The following is a 26,411-nucleotide window of genomic DNA, read 5'->3' on the forward strand; positions in this document are numbered from 1 at the left end:
GCCTGGGAAGCTAGATAAGCCACAGGGGCAGTTCCTACCACTTGGTGGCACATGGCAGTCCGTGGTGTGGGAAGCTGTGCTGCATGGTTTGTTAAGGGCAGCAATCTCCCTGCTGTCTGTAGTGAGTACTGAGAAACCCAGACTTTCCAGGCACCAGTATGAGATCTGAGGATCGTGATTCAGTGATTCAAAGCCAACCCGGACAGGAAAGTGTAAGACTCTGATCTGTAACTAACAATCCAAAAACCAGAGGTAGAGCTGTGGATCTGGTGGTAGAGTTGCTACTCCTAAGCAAAAAAAATCTAAGGAACAGCACCCAGGCCTTAGGTTTCAAGGGATCTGTACCCAAAACCCCCAAAAACTAATCCCCCCCCAAAAATGGGGGCCCAGCCCTAGTACCTCCTAGTTTGTTTTAGCCTGCCACCTGTCTTACTGTCCACAAGGGAAGTGTCTCGGCAGACTACTGGCTGGAAATCACTCCAGCCCCTGCAGCTGGAGCACGGGAATGGTCTGCCTGAGGCCTGTAGCATGAGCCAGGTGTTGGAACTTAGTAGTTACCACGTGGGGATGAGGCTACCGCTGGAGAGAGCCTTGCAAGACAGGTGCCCCCAAGAAGTTGTAGTCACAGCTGAAGCCAGCTGCCCGGGGTTCCTCTTCACCTGCCAGCCGTCTCAACACATTCTAGAAGCTCTCCTGGTGTTCTGAAAGCTGATGCTGTGCCCTGCTCTCTGTGCCAAGGCTGCTCCCTCCTTCCTGTCGCCCTCTGGGCTTCCAGCTCCCCTTAAACACTAGTGTGCAAAACTTCTGCCTGCCCCATGGATTCTGAGGTCTAACAGCACTATGCGCCACAACCAGTAGAACCCCACGGGGCGGAAGGCAAGCCCTTGTGTGTGAAGCAGGAGCCAGGCTCAATGGTGTATTCTTTTGCTAGACTGGCACTCTACCACTGAACCATACCAGCAGACCTTTTGCTGCCCGGGCTGGCTTTGAGCTGTGATCCTCAGTTCTCAGCCTCCTGAGTAGGCAGGATTACAGGTGCAGTCCACCAGTTTTGAGGCTTTGTTGTGTTTTCTGAGCCAGGAGCACTGGGTATAGCCCAGGTGGTGTCATTCAGCATCCTGAGTGCTGGGATTATTCGCTCTGGAACCTGCTGCCTAGTTAACCATGAGCTCAGTTTTAAAGACACCTTGAACACCTGGTTAGATTTTTATTAACCTGAATTTTTAACTTTCCAATTGAAATGCTGTGAGTAATGTTAGTGTCAAGTTCAGTCACCACACTTGGCCTCCTCAGATGTGAGTAATAACTTCCCAAGATTCAGCCGGAACTAAGGTGCTTCAGTGTCCGAAGGGTTTGGCTCAGCCTGTAAAGGGTGTCAGTGGCTCACACCTGTAATCCTAGCTACTCAGGAGGCTGAGATGTGAGACTTGAGGTTTGAGGACAGCCCAAGCAGTAAAAATTTGTGATTGTCATCGCTAGCCACCCACCCAAAAAACCAGTAGTAGAGCACCAGCCTTGAACAAAAAAGCCAAGGAACAGCAAGTAAGGCCCAGAATTTAAGCCCTATGACTGACAGAAAAATCCTTCAAATCCTCATTTCAAGCCTCATCACCACAAAAACCTTGCAGACAGACTGCTGATTTATTTGGAATCAAGCAAAACTACAGTCTGGCCATCTGAGTAGTTTGAGGGATGACCTCGCCCTGGTCACAGCTGCCATTGCCTTCAAGTTTACGTGTTTGTAGAGGCCGATGCTAACAAGTTTCACGTGGGGTCTGTTTGGACTGCAAGTCATTGCAATTCGGGTCAGTTAAGTCTGGAGCAGCGGCCCCTCCTGGCTAACCCTGCGTGTGTCTTGAGCAGCAGACTGGCGCTTTGTAGCCTTGAGAATGAAAAGGGCCTGTATACAGATACTTCCTTCGAAGACTCAGCCTTGGGCTAGAAAGTTCACAATTCAATATACACATTTATTTAAAAATATAAATATGGAAAAATAAATAATTTTAGAAGACTGGTGTGGCTATCCCTAGGTTTTAATACACTCAAGGGAGCAGCAGAGGGTTTTAAGCTCTAGGGACGGGAAGCAAGATGGAGCTGTCTGACTTAGGGTGTGGTCCCGTTCTGTGGCTGCTGTCACTAAAGCAGATGGTGGCAATCCATAGAACCCAAGTTTCACAGGGCAGGGCTTGGCCTGTGGGGGTTGGGGGGTCGGAGCCCTGAGATGTAGCCTAGCAGAGATGCCGGGCAACATCCTCAAGTGTCTAGCTTTGGTCTCTGGTGGCAGGGTTCATGGCAGCTTGGGTCTGAGTGTCCAGGAGATGCCCAGCCCTGACCCGGGTGCCTGTGTGCCCGTGTGAGGGTTCTCCATGGACACCTAGAAACTCAGGCTCTCATTTGGGGTGTGAGTGAACGGAGGAGAGGCTTCTGGCACTAGTGGGCTTGAGGGGAGGCACCTCGCTCCGTCCACAGCTGTGTGGGGGTTGAGGGGCTCCCCCTGGAGGCAAAGGCCTGCCATGTGCCCACGGGGACGTGCCAAATGAGAACCGCTCACCCAGCTACAGGCAGGCCACTTCTGCCCCACGACAGCTGTGGGTGTGGCCACAGCCCCTCCCCCCCCCAGCTGCCCATCATCGCTGCTGCTTGTGAGGAAGCAGGACAGGACTCCCAAAGGGGCAGGAGTTGCCCAAGAGCAAACTTCTGCCTTTGCAGCGGCCTGTGCTCCAACATTCGCCTGGGCTGCCATGACCCGTCTCCAGTGAGCGACTTCAGGAAACAGTACAGACAGTGCTGGAGCTCTGGTTCTTCAGCACTTGCTGTTTCTGCATCTCTTTTGAAATCCGTCTTTTAATTCCTATCAAGTACAGTTCTCGGTCAAACTTGCCGGCAGCTAGTGGGATGCTGTGGAGGAGGAAGTGTCAGGAGAGCGCCCAGCAGGAACTAGGACTTTCTCATCTAAAGCCCTGTGCTTGTTCCCAAAGGGCCCAGCCGGGGTCACAGGGCAAGCTTCTGCATGCACCGCGGGCTCATGGGACAGTGACCACAGGGCTGCTGGTGCCCCAACTCAGGAAGGGTCACCCCACTCAAGACAGGAGCCACTTGGAGCCCAAGCTCCAGCCCACTGCTGTGCGGGAAGACACCCAGAGGGACTTACTTGTCCCGTCCTGGCCTCACTTTGACCCGGAACAGGCCGTACACAGGGCGGTGGTCAGATGTCTTGATGCCAAGGCAGGAAGAGTACTTTAAGGGACAAATGTCCCCCTTGTGGCGGCTTCTATACAAGACTCGGTCCTTTAAGAGACAGTGAAGCAGGAGCAGAGCTAGTGCTGGCCGCTCCCTCTGCACGGTGAGCCCCCGGGGCCCTGCCAACCCCAGATCACCCAGCTCTTTGGCAGCAGTGGGGGCTGTGTTGCCTCTGTGGCTGCCCCACTGTCTCTAAACCATGCCATGCCCAGCACGAGACCTGGGCTGGTAAGAGCAAGACCAGCTGGGTGCAAGGGCTTCCCACTCACTCCTTCCAGGGGTGGGGCTGTATGGAACGAGGGCCCAGGGCCAGGGCCCATGTAGCGGCAGGACATGAGCTGCGCCCAGCCATGTGGCCCGGAGAGGCCTTGTCCCACGCACACTTGGCCAGGTAGTCGCTGGCCTCAAGGCAGCTGCCTGGCTGGATGTCATGTGTCAGTGCCACCCAGGCTGGTGGCAGTCACCAGTGCTGGGACCATACCGTGTAGGAGGGGGTTCTCTGTTTGGAGGTGCTGTCGTAAGTATCCTTCCCAATGTCAAACTTGTATGACGGGAGGAAGTGGATATCGGGCTCCTGGAAGCCCTTGAAGATGGACCCTGCAAGGAGCACGCAGGTGGTTAGAGAAGCTCGGGGAGCCGCGCTGCCTGGCCCCCGGCTGCCCGGCCTCACACCACCCACCTTTCTTCATCTCCCGGGTAAGCTGGTCATGCCGCAGCAGGGCTGGCACGTCCACCTCCAGGTCCTGCTTCAGGATGGCCTCCACTGCCCGGCGCCCTCCGCTCAGGCGGAAGTTGAAGTCTCCAAACCAGAACACCTCATCGAACCGGGTGGTGACATCCGCTGGGCACACAGGGAAAGAGAATGGCGCTGGCCTTCGTGAGTCCCAGGCCACGAAAGGGGACTCATCTGTGCTCCACTCCCCAGAACCACAGCCTGGCAGCAGCTCCGGGGATGGGCAGGAGCATCAGAGGGGCGCTGCTCAGGCTTTGTGGTTGAGTTGAGCCCACGGCAGGTGATCCAAAGGGTACCCAAGCAGTCCCCCAAACCTCCAACAGCTGTCCTGATGGGTATGGGATGGACCACGTCTTTCCAGTTCCTTTGCCCAGCCCAGCTAAGCACAGCCAGTGGTCAGCAAGGAACAGCTGGGCCCAGCCAGTGCACGGCGGTCTCAGTGGGAAACTTCCTGTGCTCGGCAGAGCTTGCCTCTCCAGAGCCCCCAGAGAGTGTGGGGCAGAGGTCACAGTCCTCACCTGCACTGGAGCGGTAGGGGTTGGTGTCTGGTACAGTCCTGGGCAGGGCCAAGGCCTGGATGGTCCTGGCGTAGTCCATTAGCCTCTCGGCCACCTTTCCGTCTCCGGCTGCGGGAACAGAACGGGGGTGGGGCAGGGCCTGGCACCTGTGGCCTCTGATGCATCTAGGGTGGAGAGGAAGCTGCCCCTCACAGGCAGTGACTTACAGGTGAAGTGGGAGGTGATGAAGAGGAAGGAGGTGCCGAAGAAGGTGAAGCTGAGGCCCAGGGCCCCCTTGGTCTTGATCTGAGACACGATCCGAGTGGTCACAGTGGAGCACTCCACCTCTGTGTGACGGGGGCAAGGGGACAGTGGGCAGTGGGGCCGTGCCTGGCTGGGCATGCCGCATGTTCTCTCCCCCCCCCCCCCACGAGGTTGGATGGGTGCTGCTGGCACCTACCCGAGCAGAACCAGATGAGGTCCCTGCGGATGAACAGGGACATGTACAGCACCCCGTGCGCGGCGGAGGACAGCAGCACGTACCGGGGGCCCAGCGTCTCCTGCAGGCGTGTCTCCCACTCCCGCCTGGAGGAGGAAAAAGGACAGTTGGGGACACAAGGGCTTTCAGCCCCACTTCCCCCTTCCTCCCCGGCCGGCCCCAGGGAGCAACCAGAGGAGGCTCCCTGATTTTGCTTCATCAGGCTGCACGAGGAGACATTTATTCACCTTTTTTGGCAGTACTTGGATTTGATTTTCTGGGGTCTTAGGCTTGCTAGGTTGATGCTCTACTCTGAGCCTTTGGTCCCCTAACATCATGGGCTTTAAATGGCCCAAACCACTGTTCATGAAGAGGCTGGTTTGCATTTCACCAGACATGGAGGCTGCCTGTACAGCCCACTGGGTCTCAGCTTCTCGGCTTGTCCTTGTGCTCTCGGGACACCGGCCAGCCTCGTGGTGCTCACCAGGGTTTGCTGCCCAGGGGTAATCACAAGGTGCCCTGCACCCTACCTGTCGGAACAGCCTTCCTGGACCCCGATGACGTACAGGTCCTGGGTGTAGTCGGCCTCACTGGGCAGCAGGAATTCATCCAGGCTCACTGGGAGCTCCTGCAGAGGAGACACGCGGGGTCACCAGGGCTGCCAGATGCCTCCTGGGCCAGCGTGCGAGTCCCTGCTCTGCCCAGGAGGCGATTATGAGGCATCTCTTCTGAAGGAGCTGGCGCCCGGCGGCATACAGCCTCCCAGAGGGCTCAAGTGAAGGCAGCTCCCTTTCAGCTCCCTTTTCCTCCCCAAAGCATGAGTCTGTCTCCCAGCAACTCCTCACCCCATGCGTGGCTCCTCCCTGCCGTGTACCCCCCAGCCTGGGCTGACCGTCTCTCTGCGCAGACACCATTGGGCATGCCCAACACTGGTCTCTCATGGAGACTCATGGTGGGAGGTATGGCTGGGGGCCAGAGGGGGTACCCAGCTGCCCTCCTCACACACATGCAGTGTGGCGGGCAGGGGCTGGACCAGGGCCAGGAGTTCCCGCCCCTGAGGCGCAGCTGCCCCTGAACCCAAGCCCGCCCCACTCCAGCTCTCTCACCTTCTGGCCCTGCATGTTCCAGGTGGCCACAAATAGGGCCACATTCCGGTCTGGGAAGTACCTAGCCAGCTCATCAGCCCCCAGCAGGGCCCCGCTGGCCAGAAGACTCCCCTCCAGATAGCTCCTGCAAAGCAAAAGCGGACAAAGGGCTCTCGCATGACAGCGTTCAGCTAGCTCAAGAGTCTCCTGCATTCAGGATGGGGTACATGGGGACTCTGGACTCATGGTCCCTGGGGCTATGAGGCCCTAAGAAACAACCTGAATGCCCACAGAATGCCAGTGAGCCATCTGCCCTGGACTGGGATTTCTCCTGGCCAGGACACCAAGCCCATGCTCAGCTGTGACATCTCCAGCATGGCTGGCTGGGGACAGGAGGGCGTCTGGCCCTGGAGATGCCAGAGCTGGCCTCGCAGGACACACAGGTGCCCCATACGCCACAAGGCTGGCCGGCCAGCCACGCAGACACACGGCATGTGCACAGCTCTGATGGCCATCCGGTTTCTGTTTTGTTGTGTGGCTCTGAAACTATGGTGCAAGAGCCACAACAGACCCCATAGGAACAACACGCATGGCTGCGTGCCCAGAAAACAGTATTTACAGGCATTGAACTCTGAACGCAACCTGATTTTTTTCCAGCTATTTCTAAATAGAAATGGCTGTGATGGTTGCCTGTGGCTGGGCTTGCGGGGCCCTGCTCCTCCTCCACCCCCCCCCCGCCTTCCCTCTCCAGGTAGACCCCACCAGGGGCGGCGGCAGTGGCCACCCACTCCACTCTACAGGTCTGCGTCCCTCCCACCCACTCTTTCCAGCACGGGGAGGCTCTGCCTAGGGGCAGAGGGAGGCTGTGTCCGGCTTTCTCATCCTGCCAGCTGTTCTCGTGTGCTCCACCACATTGCCTGTACAGTCCCGTCTTTCTAGAAGCCTTCCCTCCAGAACACTGTCCAAACTTTATTCTATTCCGCCTGGCACCAGCCCTGGGCTAAAGGAGGGTACTGCTGAGCCAGGAGCGGTCTCTACAGTGAGAGCAGATGGCTAGAGGGTAGGCCCGTCCAGACGCTCCTATGACAAGCCTAGGCAGCGCCTTCCACACCCTCCAGGGTGAGGACACCCCGTCTTCTGTGTGCAACATCCCAGCAGCCTCCAACAGCCACAGGCACAGACTGATCAGGCTGACAGATGACATGGAGAAAAAGGAAACAGGTAAGGCACAGTGGCTCACAGCTGCAATCCAGCTACCAGAGAGGTGGAGATGATGAAGGAAGGATAATCGAAGGCCGAAGTTAGTGAGATTGCATCCCAAAAAACCAAGCTAGGTGTGATGGCACACACTATAATCCTAGTGACCCGGAAGCCATAGCAGGAGGGTGGCAGGTGGGAGGTGACAGTCAAGGCCGATCTGTGTGAGTGTGTGTGTGTGTGTGTGTGTGTGTCAAGTGGGAGAGCATCTACCCAGAAGGCCCTGAGGCGCAAATCTCAATGCTGCTAAGAAAAGGAGAAAAGCAGTATTTTGTCCCATGAAAATACCATAAAAGTCAAGTTTATGTCCTTAAGGCCCAGCAGGCTCCACCGCCCTTGGCTGTAGCTGGCCATGGCTGCTCTCCCAGAGCAGGGAGGCACCAGGCCATGGCCGTGGAAGCTCCACAAAGCCCAGAGCCCAGGCAGGTAGAAAGCACAGGGAGGAGGAAGGTGCTGGGCCCTGCCTCACCCACCACGCCCCAAGGCAGGAAGCTGAGGCTCAATCCTCATTTTCTAAGTGGTCAAGCTAATCAAACTGCACACAACTTAAGAACTGTGGCAGTGCAGATAGTCTCTTTAAAAGGCCCCCCATGGTGACCAGTGTAACAGAGGTGATGGTTCTGGTCTGCTAACATCTAAATGGGCCCAGGGGCTCACTTCCGGTGTGGTGAGGAGGGCTCACCTGCAGAGCCAACCACAGGCCCATCTTCCGTGGCCACAGGAAGTGGAAAGGAGGCTCCAGAACCTCAGAATGTGGCTTTTTTGGACACAGTCTCCCCAGAGGAAATTGCTTTGGCATCTCTGGGCGGGAGCCCGGGTGCAATGACCACGGTAATGCAGCCTCCAGCCAGGACGTCTGCTCTCGGCAGCGGGGCAGAGCCGCTGGACCTCTGCCTCCAGAGCTGGGATCGCTTGAAATCTGGTGTGTGGGCACTTGAGGGCAGCCCCAGCAGGATGAGACTGGACTTTGAGGGGGAAGGGGAGGAGAGACATGAGCTCAGGGACTCCAGATGAACGCAGACTCTGGCTTCAGGAAAGGGGTACCAGGACCGTGCTTGGCTGTCATGGGCAGAGAAAGGCTCCCATCAGGTGAGTTTCTATAGATTACTAGCATTACAGACATGCTGGGAAACAAGGACCTGCACATCCTCAGTGTGGGACCTGATCCACAGGCTGTGAGACTAGACGAGAAGCTGAGAGGGGTGTGCTCAGCAAGCTGCATCTGGGATGTGGAGCATCTGCAGCTCAGCATACTGTAGAGGCTCCCCAAATCTCCTGGGGGGCGGAGGACAGGGGCATCCAGCCTGTGCAGCTCTCCTTATGTGAGCAGGTTTACACCTGGCTAAACATCCTGATAATATGCCAGCTTGTGCCCAGAGGCCATGGGAGAAGCATGCTCAGCCCTTCCAGTGGCACCCTTGGGCTCCTAGAATACAGTTAGTAAATAACAGTATGAGAATGGAGGCATGGCTCAAGTGAGAGCCGGCTGTGAGTAAGCAAGCCAGCAAGCCAGCTGAGGTCTTGAGTTCAATCCTTGGAACAAGGAAAAAAAGAAATGGGGGTAGGGTGGGGGAAATCAGGTTCAAGGTAACATTGCTCTGACAAAAACACCCATTACAAGGTGCCGGAGGCTCACATCTGTAATCCCAGCTACTCCAGACGCTGAGATCTTAAGGATCATAGTTCAAAGCCAAGCCTGAGGCAGCGAAGTCTGCTAGACTCCATCTCCAAAATAACCAGCCACTGAAGTAGTAGAACTCAGCAAGCAGGCATGCTGAAGTAGCAAGAGGCCCTGAGTTCAAACTCCAAAACAAAACAGTCCCCCTGACAACCGAATGCTATCTCACACAAAGTACAAAAAGACAAACTCCAGGAGCAAGAAGAGGGCTGGAGTCCAGACTCATCTGCTTACACAAGGAGTGAGCACAGTGACCCACTTGTACAGGTACACTGTGCCCCTGGATGGTACTGAGTCACCAAGGAAAAGTTCTGGAAGGACATTGTGTCTGGGAGACCTGCCTAAATCTCTGCCGGTGCATCTTAGGTAGTCTCTATGGGGTGTTCGTGTGGTCCCTCACCTAGAGACCCTAGAACAGGGGTCACGGGGTAAGGCTAGGTGCTGCTCCCCTCCCCCATCCAGGCCCTACCTGCTCCGAATGTCCTTGGTGCGGATGGGTGCCAGGAGGCTGAAGGAGGATCGGGCGGCGTGGAGCGGGTGGTCGTCAGAGGCCAGGGGGCTCCGGGGTCGGCAAGTGCCCAGGCTGCTGTGGGCCCGGACCAGCTTGCTTTGGGCCCGCGGCTTGCGGTCGGCGTGCTCCGAGTCAACCTCATTTGCTGCACTCGCAGGGTCGGAGGCCGCGCGGTGGTCGGACGCGGGCGCTGAGCGTGGGGGCCGCAGGCCGGGGGGCGGCGGGGAGCTTCCGGTTGGCAGGGCCTCCCTGTGCAGGGGATCTGGGGAGGTGCTGGCCCCTCCAGAGAGACGGTTACTCCACACGGGTGGACTCCCTCCCTCACTGCCCGCACTCCCGCGGGCTTTCGGGACCTCCTGCAAAGACGGGCCCAGGCAGGGCGCGGCGTGGCCCTGGGCGGCCGGGCCCTGGGCCTGGTGCGGGGAGCCCGCGCACGGGCTGGCGCCGTCCCGCTCCGCGGCCGACAGGTCCTCCTGGCTGTTCGGGAAACGCCTCCTCCTCCAGGCCTTGTCATCGAGAGATAGGGCTCGCTCCAGGCGGGGCTTCATGGGGGGCTGCGGGGTGACGGGCTTCGCCTCTGCTCGGGGGTCCTGGCTGCCGGCGGGGGCTGGCACGCTGCGGGGGGGCGCGGGGCCCTCCTCCGAGCCCTGGCCGAGAGGGGCGGCCGGGGCGCCCGAGCCGGCCGGGCCCCGGCGTGCGCTCAGGAGCCGTCCCGGGGGCGTCGCCTCGTCCGTGGGCCCCGGTCCCTCGCCGGGACGCAGGCACGCCGACTTGGACGGCATGGTGGGGCCCGCCGGCCGGCACCCCGCGGCCCGGGCCCGGGGAGGCCCCGCGGTGCCGGCCGCACCCGCCCCGGCGTCGGGGAGGCCCCGCGGTGCCCGCCCGGCGTCCGGGATGCGCGTCAGGGGGCGCCGGCGGCGCGCACCGAAGAGACCCCGGGCGGCTCCCTCCCTGGCCTGGGGCGCTTCTGGGGCCGAGGCCGCATGGCTGGAGCCGCGCGGCGCCCAGGTGCCTGGAAGCCCGGAAACCGCCGTGAGTGGGCCCGCTCTCCGGGAGGCCCCAGGGCGCGGGCGAGCCGCGCCGCCCGCCCCCTCCCGGGTGTCCAACCGACCGGCCCACCGGCCGGCCCTCCGCCCCGCCCTCGGCGGCCGCCCCCCTCAGCCCCGGCCCTCAGCCCCCGGCCCTCGGCCCTCACCTGAGGTCGGACTCCGCCGGGCCGGGCGCCGGGGGAGGCAGGGCCAGCACGGCCAAGGTGGCCCTAGCAACAACCGCCGCCCCGCGCAGGGGTCGCCGGGCTCTGCTCAATGGCCAACCTGGTCCCGGCCGGGCTCAGGCGCGGGGCGGCCCGGCCCGCGCCGCCACGGGCTGCGCGCCGCCCACAGCGGCCCCTGGCGGCCGGAGGACCGCAAGGCAGGCCGGTCCCTCGGGGCAGAGGCCCCGCCCCGAACAGATTCAAGGCAGCAGAGGCCCCGCCCCGAACAGATTCAAGGCAGCAGAAGCCCCGCCCCGAACAGATTCAAGGCGGCAGAGGCCCCGCCCCGAACAGATTCAAGGCAGCAGAGGCCCCGCCCCTGGAGCAGAGGACCCCTTCCTTTCCCTCCCCCCCTCCCCCCCCCCCCCCCCCCGCCCCATTCAAGCACAGCAGAGGCCCCGGCCGGGGCGCAGACAGACTCAACCACAAGGGCCCCGCCCCTTAGGGCAGAGGCCCCGCCCCGAACAGATTCAAGGTAGCCAAGGCTCTGGCCCTGGGGCATCAGCCCCCTTCCTCCCCAGCCCCCAGACTGAAGCACAGCAGAGATTCAAGCACAGCAAAGGCCCCTCCCCTTGGTGAAGAGGCCCCGCCCTAGACGGATTCCAGGCATGCAAGGCTCCGCCCCTGGGGCAGAGGCCCCCTTCCTCCCCCCTCCCCCCAGACTCACGCACAGCAGAGGCCCGCCCCGTATGCGGCCAGATATCAGACCCAGCGCACACCGTGCCCCCAGCACCCTAGCAGATCTGGAGGCCTGGTTGTCAAAATTTGTAATCCCACAAATCACAAGCCTCAGGGTAAGGTATTTGAGAGCCCAAAATATTTTATTTAACTATTTGCATTTAGGAAAAATAGCAGCTCCCACCTCCAAGGAAGCTTCTTGAATCAAAGTGGTTGGCAGTGGACAGAGCCAGGGCAGGGCTGGACTAGAGAGTGGAGGGTGGGGGCCTTTCTCAGTGACTGGTGGGAATGGATGGATCCAGGCATACTGGTCTATGGAACATTCTGGAAACTATTCTGGGAGGAGGGGGATCTTTCCTAGATGATGAAGTGAACCAGAAAACTGGCAAGGGCTGTGCTAATTCCACATTCTACAATTTCTACACTTACATTTTAAAGACCAAACAAACTGCTTATGTTGCCCCAGCAGAACCTACCCAAATTATTACCTACTGATTTTTATAAATATTTAAATATTTCTCTTTTTTCGGCCTCTTTAGATCAACAGCGAGGGCAGTCGTAAGAACAGTCGGTGAAGCCTTAAAGCTCTGAGTGCAGAGGCGGCTCTCCTGCAGGGCGATATGGCTGAGTTGCTGCTGGAGGTCCCCACGTGGGAATTAACTCAGTGGCAGAGAAGCCATGTTCCAGAGCATCTCCAGGAAATCTTTCAAGCACTCCTTATAGGTGCTCCCGACTCCTCTGAGGATGTCTGCTTCAGAAGAGCGCTGAGGAGCTGGAGGGCACACGGTACCCCTCATGGTGGGCAGTGTTTCTCGGTTTGCAGCCTGGCTACTTCCTCTGGGAGGAGTCTGGCCAGCTGCCAGGAACCCGTTTCCACACTGCTTCAGCATGCCTGCCACTGCAGTTGGGCCCAGTCCTCAACAGGCCACAGAGAGCTGAAGTGAGACTCTGAAACCAGGGCTTCCCTCCTGGATGTGAGCCAAGGCCACTGCTTGCCCTCCAGCACACCCTTCCTTTGGCTGTGGCCTCCTCCCAGCTCACAAGACAGGGAAGAGCTGCCAACGTGGTGTGTACTGGGGCTGGGGCTCCCCCACTTGGGTCAAGCACTCATGCTTCTCTCAATGTCCTGGAAGAACCTGGGAATGGGAATCATCTGCACTACTTCTCAGCTGGGTCTCAGGGAGGCAGGCCCTGGTTGCAGAGGAACAGGGAGCAGGACTTTCCTGTGGTCCAGCCCTGCCCAGCCTCACGTCAAGTGGCTCTCAAGTGGCTGAATCACCATTCTTAAGTCATCGTAAGTGACTCAGAAAGGAACACTGTTCTTTTATGAGAAAGATCTTTTGTCAGATTCATTCTATCCAGCATCTGAGAGAATGGAGTTGGTTTTGCAGTAATTCACACACATGGGCGGAAAGGAGGGGGCGCACAGTGTGGCCGGCTCTGAGCTGCGGCTGTATCCACGGGAGGCCTCCAGACCCGAGGCAGGTTGCGGAAACAGTCATCTTGGGGTTCCAAATGAGAATCCAGAACGAGTGATTGCTAGTTCAACACCGGGTATTTCCTCTGGCCAATTCTTCCCAGTCTTGAATTCCCCGAGTTGACAGAGGCCTACAACAAAAGAAACAGCACCGTCCTGTACATGTCCACTGGGCACTGCCCAGGGACCCCGTGGTAACACAGACAAATGATTACAGGTCATAACTATAAGAACTGAAGAGCTGGCCCCAGATCTCCTTCGAAGGGACTGAGATTTCAGTACTCAGTGTTTCCTACTATTCTAGGTTGTAGAGGTAGTTCAATTTTAGTTTGCTATTTTAAGGGCCATGAGGAATGAGGCTAATTCTGCAGAGTTGGCCCAGCTAATTGCTTGGTGAGTCCAGGGTGAACAGTGGCCTGTGGTCATATGGTGCCACATGGCATGGGTGTTGTCAGGTACCAATGGAGACACCACCAGCATTTGCTCTTCTCCCCTTTCAAGACTTCATTAGGATCAAAGCGCAGGGATCTAGTCTACTGAACTACAGCTGAAAGGAAAAGGGGAGATAAAAATGACCAAAGCTTGAAGCTATGAAGGGGACACTGGTGATAACTGGGGACAGGACAGCCCTGGCTGATGCGGGGCCGTTGCAGGGAGCACCAGAACCAGTAGGAGAGTTGTCAGGAATGAGCAGGGCAGCTTAGGGGTGCGTCTCAGCAGTAGAGTAGCTGCCTCGCTGTTGGAAGCTGAGTTCAAATGTCCGTACTGTAGAAAGGGGGGAACTAGAAGGGAGGCCAGGCCTAGCAAGTGGCTGCGGCAGAGTCTATGTGACTGTGTGTCACTTAAATGTCACATTCAGAATGCCCAGTGTCCACCTGAACCTTTCCCTGTTCTCCCACAAAGCTTCCCGCGCCCCCCCCTCCCAGCCTTGCTGATCACACGCCAGACTATATTCTCCCAGGCAAGAGACAGACAGAGAGCAGAGGAGACAGAACACAGGAAAGTATCCAGAGAACTTCTCTGTTCTCTGGCACAAGTACACACATGACCAGGCCCGGGGAGTAGGGCAGTGCCCACCGGCCTTAAGAACAGAGTCGTGTCTCCAGGCCGCAGAGAGAGGATGAAGGGCCTGGAAGCTCATGATGGGCACAAAAAAAATGCAAAGACAGCTTCAGTCCTGAAGCAAATTCCTGCCCAAGGATTCTACCCAGCCCAACCATCAACCCAGTGACCAGGGCAACAGAGGTATTTTCCCTACAAAGTCACCACCACGTCACGAAGCTCCTAGAAGGTGCGCCACCAAGACAAAGGTTTTAACGGGGAAAGGCAATGTGGAGGGTTCTACACCAGCAATTGCAGCTTCAGGCAGGCCCCAGGGGGTGGAGAAGAGATGGGAGTCTGTGGCCACAGGCTCCATAATGGCAGGAGCCATAAATCCTAATGTGAAAAGCCGCACATCACACACTTGCCCCCTAGGAAGGAGAAAGATGCTCACTTGGTCCACACCCAGTGCTGGAGCAGAAGGCCCCGGGGGTCCAGACCCTCCCCTCCTGTGGAGGCGGCCACCAGAAAAGGCCTGAATCTGAAGATCCCAAAGCAGTGACGGGAGCATGGCATGAATGGAGGCGGAAGTTGGCTGAGAACCCAAGGGGGTGGGAGAGGTGTGGGATGGGGGAGGGGCCAGCGGCCCATCTCCTCACACTTCTGTGGGTGAGCAACTCTGGATGAGAAAAGGAAGAGTCTGGGGAAGAAAAGACACATTCACTGAGCAGCATGGTGCCAAGTCAGCAGGTGAGAGAGTCAGACTCAGGCAAAGGTAGATGCTACTCACCTGTGCTAGGTGAGCAGGGTTGTAGAAGGGCACTGCCCCACTGGGAGGGGCCCCAGCAGGGCCGTGGTCACCGGTAGCCTGCAAAACAGAGAAGCTACCTCAGCAACTGCTGCCTCAGCGCAGACACAGGCTGTTCTTCAGAAAGGTGCTGATGCTCCGAAGAGCCACAGCGTGGGCAGAGGCAGCTCTGACGACACTGGTGTCATTATGAGTGGCAATGATCAAAGCAGCATGCAGAGCGAAATGCTTTCAACACCACCACGTGCACAGACAGCGCAGGCCAGAGAGATGCCCTGTAGTGTCGGCCAAGCAGTTAGGAGACCGGAAGTAGGTGTGTGTCAATACACAGATGAGAGACAAGGTCTGTCCCCACCCCCCATAAGATGCCATCAGACAGTCCTGCTGGCCTCACACAGACTTCCCAAAGGAGCTTCCTGACCTGGGAGACACTGTCAGGCCAGGCCTGCCTTGTAGAAAAACCAACTCATCCAGGTGCTCTGAACCCCGGGATTAGTTCACAGATGGGGCACCTGGAAGCTACCACAGACTCTCCGCTCTGAACCCCAGGGTCAGTCCCCAGACGGGGCATCTGGAAGCTACCACAGCGTCCACGGGCCACTTAGGGGAAGGAGCACTACATCTCAGAAGGCTTGGCTAAGACAAAGGTGTGTTAGTGACAAAGTGTGTAGAACGATGGACCAGCACTCTCAAAGGGACATTCTACTACACACACCAGCCCATGGAAAGAGAGAGCGGCCAGCCACAGGTACCTGATGAAAATGCCGGCTCACTTCCTGTGAGAGCGAGCTCATTGAGCTACAGCGCGAGAGCTACGGAACAGCAAGAACACACACAAGATACAGACGTGAAAATCAGCATGCACGGTGCGCTCCCAGGCGCCAGGTGAGCTTCCGAAAGCTTTACGATGCCGTTAGGATCAACAGAATTCAAACAGGGCAAAGCCAGAGTTAGCTTTCTTCCTACTTTAACACAGGTCTTGTTAAGAAACCATTCGTCTTGTGGAGGAGTGGGAGCTCCCACTTACACCTCACAAGTCAAGCACCGTCACGTCACGCTGCGTTGAGGGAGACCCTGACGGAAGGAAGGCAATGCCACCCCTCCCCCCACTCACAGCTCCTAAATGGTGATCAAACAAGTGTCGTGTTTTTCTAGGAACATAAGGTTTTTCAAGCACTTTGCTCCATCCTGCCCTTGTTGTTTCTGAGTCTATGCAGCGCCCTTTCCCGTTCATTTGCACTCCTTTTCAAAGGCTGGGAGACACTGCCTTTGGGCAATAAAGCTGAGCTTGCCAAGCCTCAACCAAGGGGTGGGGCAGGAACAGGGTCACTGGAACGGGCCAGGCCACTCCCTACCTCTCCTCCCTGGGAACCATCCAGTCTGGAGGGTGTGAGTTCAGGACCAGAGGCTGAAGCTGAAGAGCTGAGCTCCTGTGAAGGAAACAGGAGAGGTGGCAATTACCCAGCCCCAAGGAATTGAAGTCTTTCTCACCAGGAGGAAAAATAATGGCAGCACCTAGCCAAACATGTCGTGCAGAAGGGGTCTCCTACAGAACCCCACTGCTCTGCCTCAGGGTGACAGCACAACCACTCTGTGCCTGGCACGGCCCTTATGGCTGTGAGGCCCACGTGGCCTTCTGATTCAAGCCCATCACCACTGCCCTCTCCCACAGTGTAGTGAACGGGAGCCAGGCTGACCCAGGCCTGGCCCGTTCCAGATGCCCTGCTCTGGGCTGCACAGTGTGTGGGAGAGTCACTGTTCCTTTTAGGTGAGGCTATCCCTAGCTTGCGTTACTTACAGCCAGACAATTTTATTTGTGTTGTAGCTTAATTTTTTACGATTCTTTAAAACTAGTGGCCAAATGCATATAAAATGGCCCACCCCAATTCACAGTGCACTAAGCACTTCCTATGGTGCAGCCATCACCCCTACTCATCTCCAGAACAGTCCCCATGAGACACCAATCCCCACCCCCTCCCTGGCCCCGGGCCCCCACTTCTGCTTGACCTCTGCGTTGAGCAGTGAGAGCAGAAGGCCATCTGTGCGCACACGACACAGACAAGCACAAGGGAAGGGGATGTCGGACCGGACAGGATGGCAGGCAGGCCCAACCTGGGCTTTCTTCTTCCATCTCATTGTACTCCACTAACCTGGGCTTCTGGGCTGGGTTCTGGCTTGGGCTGAGCCCCAGCTGGAGCCTGTCCCCTGCTGCCAGCCCGGTCTGCAAGCTGTGGCTCTTCTGCATCTGTGAGTAAGGGGGCAGGAGGCCATCACCACTTCCCAATCTCCAGGATATCCTTTACAACCCACAGGGAAGGCTCCTGCTTCAGGCCTTCATGAAGAGGCCACAGGGAGTCCACAGGGAAGGGTCCCACTTTGGCCTTCGTGGAAGAGAGGCCACAGGGAAGAGGCCCATTTTGGGCCTTCATGGAGGAGAGGCCACAGCTGCTGAGACAGTGCAGGCTGGCTCAGCCACTCTTAGTGGGAGATGTGGGCCAGAGGCTCCCAGACAAAGACTGGTCAGGTCAGCCAGTGGAGGCAGAGGAGGACCTGCTCAGGTGTGTGCTGCCTACCTGGATTGGGTATTAACAAATTAGGAGGGATTGGGAGTGGGGCGAGTGGAGCGAAGAGGTCGGCAGGAGCAAGAGCTGGCTCATTCCGCTGAGTCCCACTTGGGTTCAGAACATCCACGTAGCGAGCCCTGGACCCACCTACGAGGGGTTGAAGAAACAAATTCCAGGTGACTGTGGAGCCCGCGATGTCAGCAGGGCAAGCAGGGGCCCAGAGAAGGAGAGGTCCCGTCCAAGGAACCCACTGGCTTGCGTCTGTGCTCTTCTGGGAGGTTGCCCACGCATTTCCACCATGTCACACACGTCTCACAGGGCGTTTCTAACCGAGGGGACACTTCTGCACCCATGGGTCATCAACACGGGTGCGAAAGAGTACCATGTGCACGGAGAAATGGACTCTTGCCACAGGTCTACCTCCATAAAACGTTCCAGCACTGTACCAGAAGGCTGCCCGGGGCCTGCTCAACGGCTCTACTAGACATCACCCAAAAATGCTGGGGCTATTACCTGCTTTTCTAGAAAACACGTTCACGGAGGCTGTGGGAGGCCCTTGGGGCCCAATAGGAGCTGTCTGTGGAGCCCTGGGGAATGATGTTGGAGGCGGGGGTGGCGCCTTCTTCTGCAGGGGGAGAAACAGCTCAGAAATCCACCAAGTGTCCCAGAAACCCAGTTAGGACTTTCTAATGGGAGGGTTAAGATGCCTGAGGGTTAAAGAGCAAAGGAGGGGATTTATTCCCCTTGCAGCCGACACCCCAAGAGCAGCTTACCTCCTCTTCTGGCTCATTCAGATTTACCCACTGGTTTTTCTTTTCATCCCAAACAATCTGCCAAGATTTTAAAAATAAAAAAAAATCAGTAGATTAAAGCTCAGCGCAACAGAATCTGATCACTTTGGAAACATTAAGCTTGAGGACAAGTACGTGTTTACATTCTATTCTGAACCAGATGCACAGCACACCAACAACAGGCAATCTTTAAAATACCCTGCAACTTTGTGCTCCATTTCATGATACTCACTGATTTGTTCTTGTCATCTGGCAAATAAGCTTCTGTCCTTTTCTTCCCAGGAAGCCAGCGAGAGAACCAGGACTCACTCTAAACATAAAACCACCACAAAAGCCTTGAGGGTGATGTTGTATGGAAAGCACCCAGCACAATTTACAAATTCTGTCTGAGTCTGCCCACAGAGACAGAGGGCAAAACAGGAAGAGGGGCTAGCCAGGGAGTCAGTGTTTACTGAGGACAGTGTCAGTATGAAGTGGTCAGTGAAAGGACGGCAGTGATGCTGTACATCACTGTGAATGTGCTTAATGCTCCTACTCAACTATGCATTTAAAAGGGGTTAAAGCTGGGGGTGGTGGTACAAGCCTTTAATCTCAGATACTTGGGAGGCAGAAGCGGGAGGATTGAGTCAGGAATACATTTGTGAGATCCTATCTCAAAAAGGACTAGAAGCATAGATGAAGTGGCGGCATGCTTGCTAGGGAGCCTGGGTTTGATCGCCAGGACTACAAAAAAAGAAAAAGAGTGGAGAAGGGTTGGGTGAGGATGCTCTATCTCATGTATCTATGTTAGCAGTGCCTCCAAGGCCTCTTGAATATCAGGCAAGTGGTCCACCACTGAGGCATACCCCCTTGTTTTATGTGTATCTTTAGGACAGTTCACAGCTGAACCTGGAGAAAGTCTCATGCTCCCTACTGAGGAGTACATGCAGGTAGACCATCAGGAGGCTTCAACACAAAGCCCCGGGGTTCTTCCACGGCACAGAACCTGGGTGACACAGTGTGTACTTTCTGCCTCAATGGGTGGCTTCTATTGAACAGGAAAGCAAAGCCCAAAAGGGCAACACAGCCACAGACACCCCAAGTTCTATTTGAAAAGGTACCAGGCCTGGTCCAGAGTCTGCAAGTGCCTGCTCACTTCAAAACTGAAGGGGTGGGGAGCTGGACTCTGGTGGCTCATGTATGTAATCCTAGCTACGCAGGAGGCTGAGATCTGAAGATCATAGTTAGAAGCCAGTCCGGGCAGGAAAGTCAGTAAGACTCCTATCTCCAATTAACTACCAAAACACTGGAAGTGGTGTTGTGGCTCAAAGTGGTAGAGCTCTAGCCTTGAGCAAAAGAGCTCAGGGACAGCACCCAGGCCCTGAGGTCAAGCCCTGCAACAGACAAAAGGATTGCTGGCATGGTTCAGTGGTAGAGTACTGAGGGGCTGGGGATGTGGTCCCGTAGTGAGTGAGAACCACCAAAACCTTTTTAAGAAACACAAGAGCAACAGAAAGAATGGAAGCATTGTGCTTTGCCTCCTAAGTCATGTTTTAATTAAAATATTTATTTTCAAGACACTTGCTAAAAACCAAACAAAACCAGCCAATTGAACCCTCTTAAAATGCACAGCTGTGAGCTCTGCGGGCACCATCAAGATCATGAAGGCCTGAGAGGTGCCCACACCTGACAAGGATCCGCACTGCACGCAGGAAGAGCCTTGGTTAAAATCAGAGCAAGCACTAGGCGGGAAGTGAGGAGGGAGACAGCACAGACGCTTCAGCACTATTGCTCCTTGCCGAAGCCAGCCGGCCACAGTGGAGCATCACCAGCCCACAAGGCCTCCAGAGCCCAAATGCCAGGTGAATCCAAGCTGGGGAAGCAGTGAACAGCCAACAACCTGCTCCTTTGAGACCCAACGCAAGCACTTTAGAAACCACACAGCCCTGCCCAACACAGAGCATACACAATCCCCGTGACAGCACACTCCTTTCCAGGGAGCAACCAAGGAAAATACTACCATGGACTACTAAGAGAATATCTGTGTGCCATGATTTGTGATGACCTCAAAGGAAGCATAATCCAAACACCAGAGCTGGAGCAATGTTACTGTGGCTCACACACAGCAGCCACTACAAGGTATCAGGGAACGAGGCTGCTGGCCATGTTCTGGATAGAGCTGCTGCCCTCACTCACCTGGGTTTGTTCACACACAGGAACGCTCACTCCACTAGCTGCCTTGCACTTTACCTGCTCACCATGCATGTGCTATACCTCTAGAAGGTTTAATTAAAATGCACACAAATGCATTTTCCTTCACCCTGACTTACAAGAATTGCCCCAGGATGCCGAGCCTCCCCACGTGGCACCTGCCCAGCCTCTGCCCAAGTGGACGGGTACGGTAGGTTTGGCTGTGCTGTACCTTCTTCGGTTCCTTGACTTCTTTTCTGACTGCCTGTGCAGGTCTCTTTGTCTCAGGAGTAGGTGTCAGAGCTGGAGCAGGCTGTGTTGAAGCTGAGCTGTTATAATCCCAAACCGGGGAGTTCTCCAAGCCCTGCGCCGTCCTTGAGGTGCCCTGTCCCCAACACAGGAATTGGCTCTCAACTTAGTTCCTCATGAGGGACCAAAGAAGCTAAGGCAAGTGCTTCCTACAACTGCCTTCCCAAGCAAGGCAGGGGGAAAAGATGCTCTGAGGCTCCTAGTCAGCTGCAGACATGGAAACCACTCCCAGCAAGGAGTGACATGATGCTAACATACGCAGCAAGGACAACACTGCTTAGATTGTCAGCATGCATTTCTCAGGGCCTGGGTGCTGTCCCTGAGCCTTTTTACTCAAGGCTAGCACGCTACACTTGAGCCACAGCTCCACTTATGGCTTTCTTTCAGTGGTTAATTGGAGATTAAGAGTCTCATGAACTTTCCTGCCTGGGCTGGCTTACAACCAGGACCCTCAGATCTCAGCCTCTTGAGTAGCTAGGATCACAAGTATGAACCACCTGCACCTGGCTCAACATGCATTTTAAAAAACAGTAAGAGAGCCGGGCGCTGGTGGCTCACGCCTGTAATCCTAGCTACTCAGGAGGCTGAGATCTGAGGATCACGGTTCAAAGCCAGCCCGGGCAGGAGAGACCGTGAGACTCCTATCTCCAATAAACCACCAGAAAACCGGAAGTGGCGCTGTAGCTCAAGTGGCAGAGCGCTAGCCTTGAGCTGAAGAGCTGAAGGACAGCGCCCAGGCCCAGAGTTCAAGCCTCACGACTGACAAAAAAAAAAAAAAAAAAAAAACAGTAAGAGGAGGCTGGGCAATGGTGGCATTTGCCTCTAAGCTGCTCAGGAATGCTGAAATCTGAGGATTAAGGTTCAAAGCCAGCCAAGGTAAATTTGCAAGACTACCTCCAATTAACCAACAAAATGCCAGACTGAAGGGGTGGCTCAAGTGGTAGACCATGAGTGGAAACACCAGCCATGAGTGGAAAAAGTTAAGTGAAACTGTGAGGCCCTGAGTTCAAGACCTGGTATTGGCACATACACACAAAAAAAGATGAAGAGGTCTGAAAACAACAGCTCATGCCTATAATCCCAGCTACTCAGGAGGCAGAGATCAGCAGGCTCACAGAAGCCACCTTGAGCAAAAAGTTAGCAAGACCCCATCTCTAGCTAGGCATGGTGGCTCATGTCTGTCACCCCAGCTACTTGGGAAGTATCGATAGAAAGACTGCCTTCAGGTCGTCTGGGGCAAAACCATAAACCCTATCCCCAAAATAACTAACAAAGAAAAAAAAAAAAAACTGGGGCATGGCTCAGGTAGACCACCTGTCTACCAAGGGTGAGGCCAAGTTCAACCCCTTGGTATCACCAAAATGAAAAAAAGAAAAGGCTGAATGGGACTTCGAAATATTCATTCTTGGGCTAAGACTACATTCACATGGTTAAGCTCTCACTTTTGCTTTTCCAAGGACAGGATGTTTAAAACATGGTAAAGCTCATAATGCAAGTTCAAACCACAGGAAATTATCCACTGACAGGACATCCACATAGGGCTAAGTGTCTGTAAAGAAGCTTCCAGAACAGATTTGTATAAAGCATCTGTCTTTCCCAGTTGGGAGTGAACAGAGGAGGTATCTGTACCAAGCCCCTCTGCTGGTATGAATGGCAGCCTCAGGAAACCAATGAACATGTCGGGTCCTGTTGTACTAGAGATGTGGAAGCCAAAAGGTTCTCCACTTTAATAATAGCCACCAGTGGCTCATGCCTGAACCCTAGCTACTAAGGCTGAGAGCTGAGGATCATGGTTTGACATCAGCCAAGGCAGGAAAGTCCATGAGACTTATCTCTAATTAGCTACCAAAAAAGTGGACGTGGAGCTGTGGTTCAAGTGGTAGAGCAATAGGCTTGAGCACAAAAGCTCAGGGATGGTGCCCAGACCCTGAGTTCAAGCCCCAGGACTAGCACCAAAATAAGAATAATAATAACAATAATAATAATAAGGGATTTTGTTATATTTGAGTATTTTTACACCTCTGAATTCTCTTTCCACCTTTCCCTACCAATGCCTTTTGACTCTTCACATGTTTTTTGCGTTATAAGAGTGGGACAATACCAAATTAGCAAGTTTTCCACCAAAATCCTCTTCACTTAGCTCTGGAAGGGAATTTCTGACAGGCAAGTCCTGTGGTGCCACTCCTGTTAAAGCAAAAGAGAGAGACGGGGTTGTGCGCTGCTGCCCCCCAAACCAGAAGGAAGCACGGCACTGTCACAGTACCTCTGCTGAGTAACAAACAGTTTTGCGGGACGTGACCACACTCGTGTTCACTTCTAAAGCAAGACTGAAGATTTCCCCCAAGGTATGGTTACATTTTTGCTTTTTAAAACCAGGCTTACAGCTAGGTGCCAGTGGCTCACGCCTGTCATCCTAGCTACTCTGGAGGCTGAGATCTAAAGTTCGAGGTTCAAAGCCAGCCTGGGCATGAAAGTCCGTGAGACTCTTATCTTCAATAAACCACCAGAAAACTGGAAGTGGCGCTGTGGCTCAAGTAGTAGAGCGCTCGCCTGTAGCTGAGGAGCTGCCAGGCCCAGAGTTCAAGCCCCTTGACAAATAAAAATTAAAAAACAAAAACAAAAAACAGGCTTCTATTTTCTTTTGCTCACATGGACAAAGCTGAGTCAGGCACAGGCAGGCACGATCACCACTCAATCTGACTTCCAGACAGAAATACGTCACCTTCAGCTATGCATCCCACAGGGACTTAGAAGGACCACCATGAGCAGACCCTGCAGATGTCCCAAGGCTGCTTTGCCACGTCTGAATGGCCATTACCCTTCACGCCATAAACAGCCAAGTCACACAAGGGCTTGACAGTGCAGTGAGACTCTTAACCCCTTTTAACTCCTTGGCAGGGGATGCGGGGGTTCTGTAATGTAATAGAACTTTTGGTCCACAAGCAATGCCTCAATATGGAGGCCAATGTAGTTCTGCCCTTAGGAGAGTACCACAAGACACACCTGGGTCCAGGCTCCTGGTCTCCTGGCGCAGGGGGCCACTTTCTGGGTGTGGCAGTGCCCCCGGTGGCAGGGGTAATCCCAGATGCGGAGCTGCAGCATCAGGCCTGGCATGTTCTGGGAGGCCAAGTGCAGATCCTTGAGATCCATAGCCAGGATCTAGTTCCTGGGGGCCCCGGGACAGCGGCACAGGGAACATTGGCACCCTGGCAGGATGGGCTGGCTGGTCATCAGGGAGCGTCTGTGGAGCTGCAGGGCACAATGGGAAAGCATGAGTCTGGGGTCGTCAAGGCTGAGTGTGCACAGGAGGCAGACACCGTGCATCGCCATGCTTCTCTTACACAGGGGTGGCTGAAGCCATCCCCTCCCCTCCCCCCCAAATCAGGGGTCTAGAGAAAAGGTCAACACTCATTTTCTCAAGGCTAAGAGCAGAATGGACACTGGTACCCATCACGTGTTGGGGCAGGGGCCTCAACCCACAGTATGATCCCCAAACCACACCTGGCTTGGGTGCTGCTATGTTTATGGAGCCCTCTCCTTCACTACCAGAAGTCAAATGGGTCACTCATGCCCAGAGCAGGACCCGTGGCCTGCCATCCCACCAGGGCAAGGGGTGCACCATGAACAAAAGCAGAGAAAACCAGGCACAGGAGTACGTGCTTGTGGTTCCGGCTACTCAGGAAGCAGAGGCAGGAGATTGCTTGAAGTGCTAACTTTTGGGTAACACAGCAAGACCCAGTATTTAAACAATAAAATGAGCCAGATACTGGTGGCTCATGTCTGTAATCCGTTACTCAGGAGGCTTAGACCTGAAGATTCCAGTTTAAAGTCAGTGAGGGCAGACAAATCTGAGAGAGTCCAACCACCAATTAACTAACAAAAACTCAAAAGTGGAGGTGAGGCTCAAGTGGTAGAGTGCCAACCTTGAGTGAAAAAGCCAAGTAAAAGTTGCTAGGCCCTTAGTTTAAGCCCTATCACTGGCACAAAAGATAAAAAGAAATTAAATGAAACGAAACTGTCCTGGGGAAATGAAACAAGGATAAAGAAAACCATCCCTGAGAGAAAAAGCCAACCAGAGTGGATGGGGAGTCCATGGACTTGGCTCAGAAGGTGGAGTAGGTGGGCAGACTGTGAAGGGGTGGGACTGGTGGCAGTTGAGTCAGTTATTTGACTGGAATACCAAGTGGGAAGGGAGGGGCGGTACTGGAGGTCAGTGTCTGGGGGCTGCTGTGGGCACATCCCAGATGTAAGCTGCTACTCTCCCATCCAGGAAGGAGTTACGGGGCATGAATAAGAGAGGTGTGGACCCCAACTCCAGGAGGGATGGGGTGCCCTTTCCTAAGAAGAGAACAAGGGGAAGCAGATGCGGGGCAGGTGTGGCAGGGGCTTTGTCCTAATGGTGCACGTTCACCAGGTTCCCACAGGCACAAACAGCCAAAAAGGCAGACTCAGGGGACGGGGCCACCAGGACGGGGGATCAGCGACATCAGCAGATGACTATCTGAAGCTTTGGGACTTGATGAGCTCAACAGAAGAATTTACATAAAGGGAAATGTGGAGACCAAGGGGTCCTGGGCTCCCACAAACTACTGTGGTGGCACACAATGTCTCAATTCTCATGGCAGCAAAAAACCAAAATAAGTTCCCTGCCCAAAAGCAGGTATCAGAGAGCAATGTCCCACCTGAGGGCAGCAGCTGCACGTCCTGGCTCAGGGGCTCCGTGCTCCCCATCAGTAGGGGATTGTCAGCTCCCAGTCCTGCTGGCTGGCCAATTCCTGCACCATCCAACTGCTCTACCTCAGAGCTTGGTGTGCTGGGACACTGCTGGGGGTCTGCTCCATCCTGGTTCCATAGCACAGCCCCCTCCTAAAGGAGAACAGAGTGAGAGCCTACATACAACATTCTACTACCAGCCCAGGCAGCCCTACACACAGCCTTCTGCCTGCTGATCTGATCGCTGCCTCCACAATACCCAATGTCCTTTCTGTACAATTAGGAAATTCCTGCAATATACACATTTCCTATGTTAATTGCTGCAGTTGAACATCTGCAGTATGAGAATGGGCACAAACCATCTTGTCACACATTTACAGGCCAAGGCCTAGGTCAGGGCTGTGCTGTCAGAAGGCATACCTGGATCTGCCTCTCCACACATCGCAGTTGTACCAGCCAGGCAGGCTCCACAAAGGATTCCTCCTCCGGCTTCTCCTTGAGCTGAGGGTCGAAGAGGCGTAACTGGGAAGCCATCTAGAAGCCCAGAGGAACAGAGAAACTGCTAGTGCAGGTGACACTAGCAAAACACAGTATCCTGACAGTGTTAAATGGGACGTTAAGGTTTTAATTGGCAAATGCAGGTGGGTAATCAGAACCTAAACAGTGGAGTTCTCTGTAGACCTCACATGCTTGTGGGATCAGCGGGCCTGACGATCAGCCAGCAACTGACCATGTATCCTTGACTCCCTTGTCCTCATGCTCACATCCCTTCCCAGGAGGAAGGGATATTGCGAGGCCATGCTGGGTAAGACGAAACAAGTATGGCCTGTGTTGGTGACTACTAAAACTGAGGGATGGGGACAGGGGACTCCTCAGTCTCTGTACTTTTGTGTAGACTCAAATGCTTCCATGATAACAAGCTTCCCTAAGTATCATGAGTATATGGCTCAGGAAAGGAACTACTTGACACCTCACACAATGGGGCCACAGTGTGTGGACAGAGGCGGAGTGTTCTCCACACCAACCTTTGGCAGCTGGCCACACACTCCATCAGATGTGTAAGGAATAGGCTTGCAAACGTGCAGCCAGGACCACCTTAGCTGTGGAACTGCATGGGGGAGCTCTTGACC

At 55.2% G+C, this 26,411-nt stretch overlaps 2 protein-coding genes across 6 annotated transcripts in view; both read right to left on the reverse strand.

Moving 5' to 3' along the window:
* Positions 1-1,933: 1,933 nt before the first annotated feature.
* On the reverse strand, positions 1,934-10,804 carry Inpp5e (inositol polyphosphate-5-phosphatase E). Of its 2 annotated transcripts, none has more exons than XM_070015060.1 (11): positions 10,675-10,804; positions 9,438-10,491; positions 6,055-6,178; positions 5,479-5,576; positions 4,931-5,055; positions 4,698-4,817; positions 4,492-4,599; positions 3,920-4,081; positions 3,722-3,837; positions 3,152-3,288; positions 1,934-2,898 (listed from the first exon to the last, which is right to left on the reverse strand). In XM_070015060.1, the coding sequence occupies exons 2-11, from the start codon at positions 10,259-10,261 to the stop codon at positions 2,766-2,768; spliced, it is 1,947 nt and encodes a 648-aa protein (XP_069871161.1). In that variant the 5' UTR covers positions 10,262-10,491; positions 10,675-10,804; the 3' UTR covers positions 1,934-2,765. The 2 variants fall into 2 exon arrangements, with proteins under 2 accessions (XP_069871161.1, XP_069871162.1); XM_070015061.1 differs by lacking the exon at positions 10,675-10,804 and adding an exon at positions 7,973-8,255 and having other exon boundaries at positions 9,438-9,622.
* Positions 10,805-11,533: 729 nt separating this feature from the next.
* The window catches only part of Sec16a (SEC16 homolog A, endoplasmic reticulum export factor), a 40,955-nt gene continuing 26,077 nt past the window's right edge, over positions 11,534-26,411 (reverse strand). For 3 of the 4 annotated variants that reach the window (XM_070015068.1, XM_070015071.1, XM_070015067.1), the window contains 14 exons: positions 25,702-25,815; positions 25,251-25,434; positions 23,572-23,817; positions 22,670-22,752; positions 20,492-20,644; positions 18,323-18,400; positions 18,073-18,129; positions 17,813-17,924; positions 17,309-17,446; positions 16,886-16,980; positions 16,091-16,165; positions 15,488-15,547; positions 14,718-14,795; positions 11,534-13,017 (listed from right to left, as the gene is read on the reverse strand). In XM_070015068.1, the coding sequence (XP_069871169.1) occupies positions 12,949-13,017; positions 14,718-14,795; positions 15,488-15,547; positions 16,091-16,165; positions 16,886-16,980; positions 17,309-17,446; positions 17,813-17,924; positions 18,073-18,129; positions 18,323-18,400; positions 20,492-20,644; positions 22,670-22,752; positions 23,572-23,817; positions 25,251-25,434; positions 25,702-25,815 (1,542 nt within the window). In that variant the 3' untranslated portion in view covers positions 11,534-12,948. The remainder of the gene's footprint in view (positions 13,018-14,717; positions 14,796-15,487; positions 15,548-16,090; positions 16,166-16,885; positions 16,981-17,308; positions 17,447-17,812; positions 17,925-18,072; positions 18,130-18,322; positions 18,401-20,491; positions 20,645-22,669; positions 22,753-23,571; positions 23,818-25,250; positions 25,435-25,701; positions 25,816-26,411) is intronic. The other variant, XM_070015069.1, reaches the window with a different exon arrangement.

The sequence above is a fragment of the Dipodomys merriami genome, unplaced genomic scaffold (assembly GCF_024711535.1).
Source record: "Dipodomys merriami isolate MVZ:Mamm:240054 unplaced genomic scaffold, mDipMer1.0.p SCAF_11, whole genome shotgun sequence".
In the NCBI taxonomy this organism is placed as follows: domain Eukaryota; kingdom Metazoa; phylum Chordata; class Mammalia; order Rodentia; family Heteromyidae; genus Dipodomys; species Dipodomys merriami.

Coding starts and splice junctions, on each gene's coding strand:
- Inpp5e (XM_070015060.1), bottom strand. CDS start 10,261: ATGCCGTCCAAGTCGGCGTGCCTGCGTCCCGGCGAGGGACCGGGGCCC. Junction 4,818..4,930: donor CCTCATCTGGTTCTGCTCGG/GTAGGTGCCAGC, acceptor CCCGTCACACAG/AGGTGGAGTGCTCCACTGTG. Junction 3,838..3,919: donor TACCCGGGAGATGAAGAAAG/GTGGGTGGTGTG, acceptor TGCTCCTTGCAG/GGTCCATCTTCAAGGGCTTC.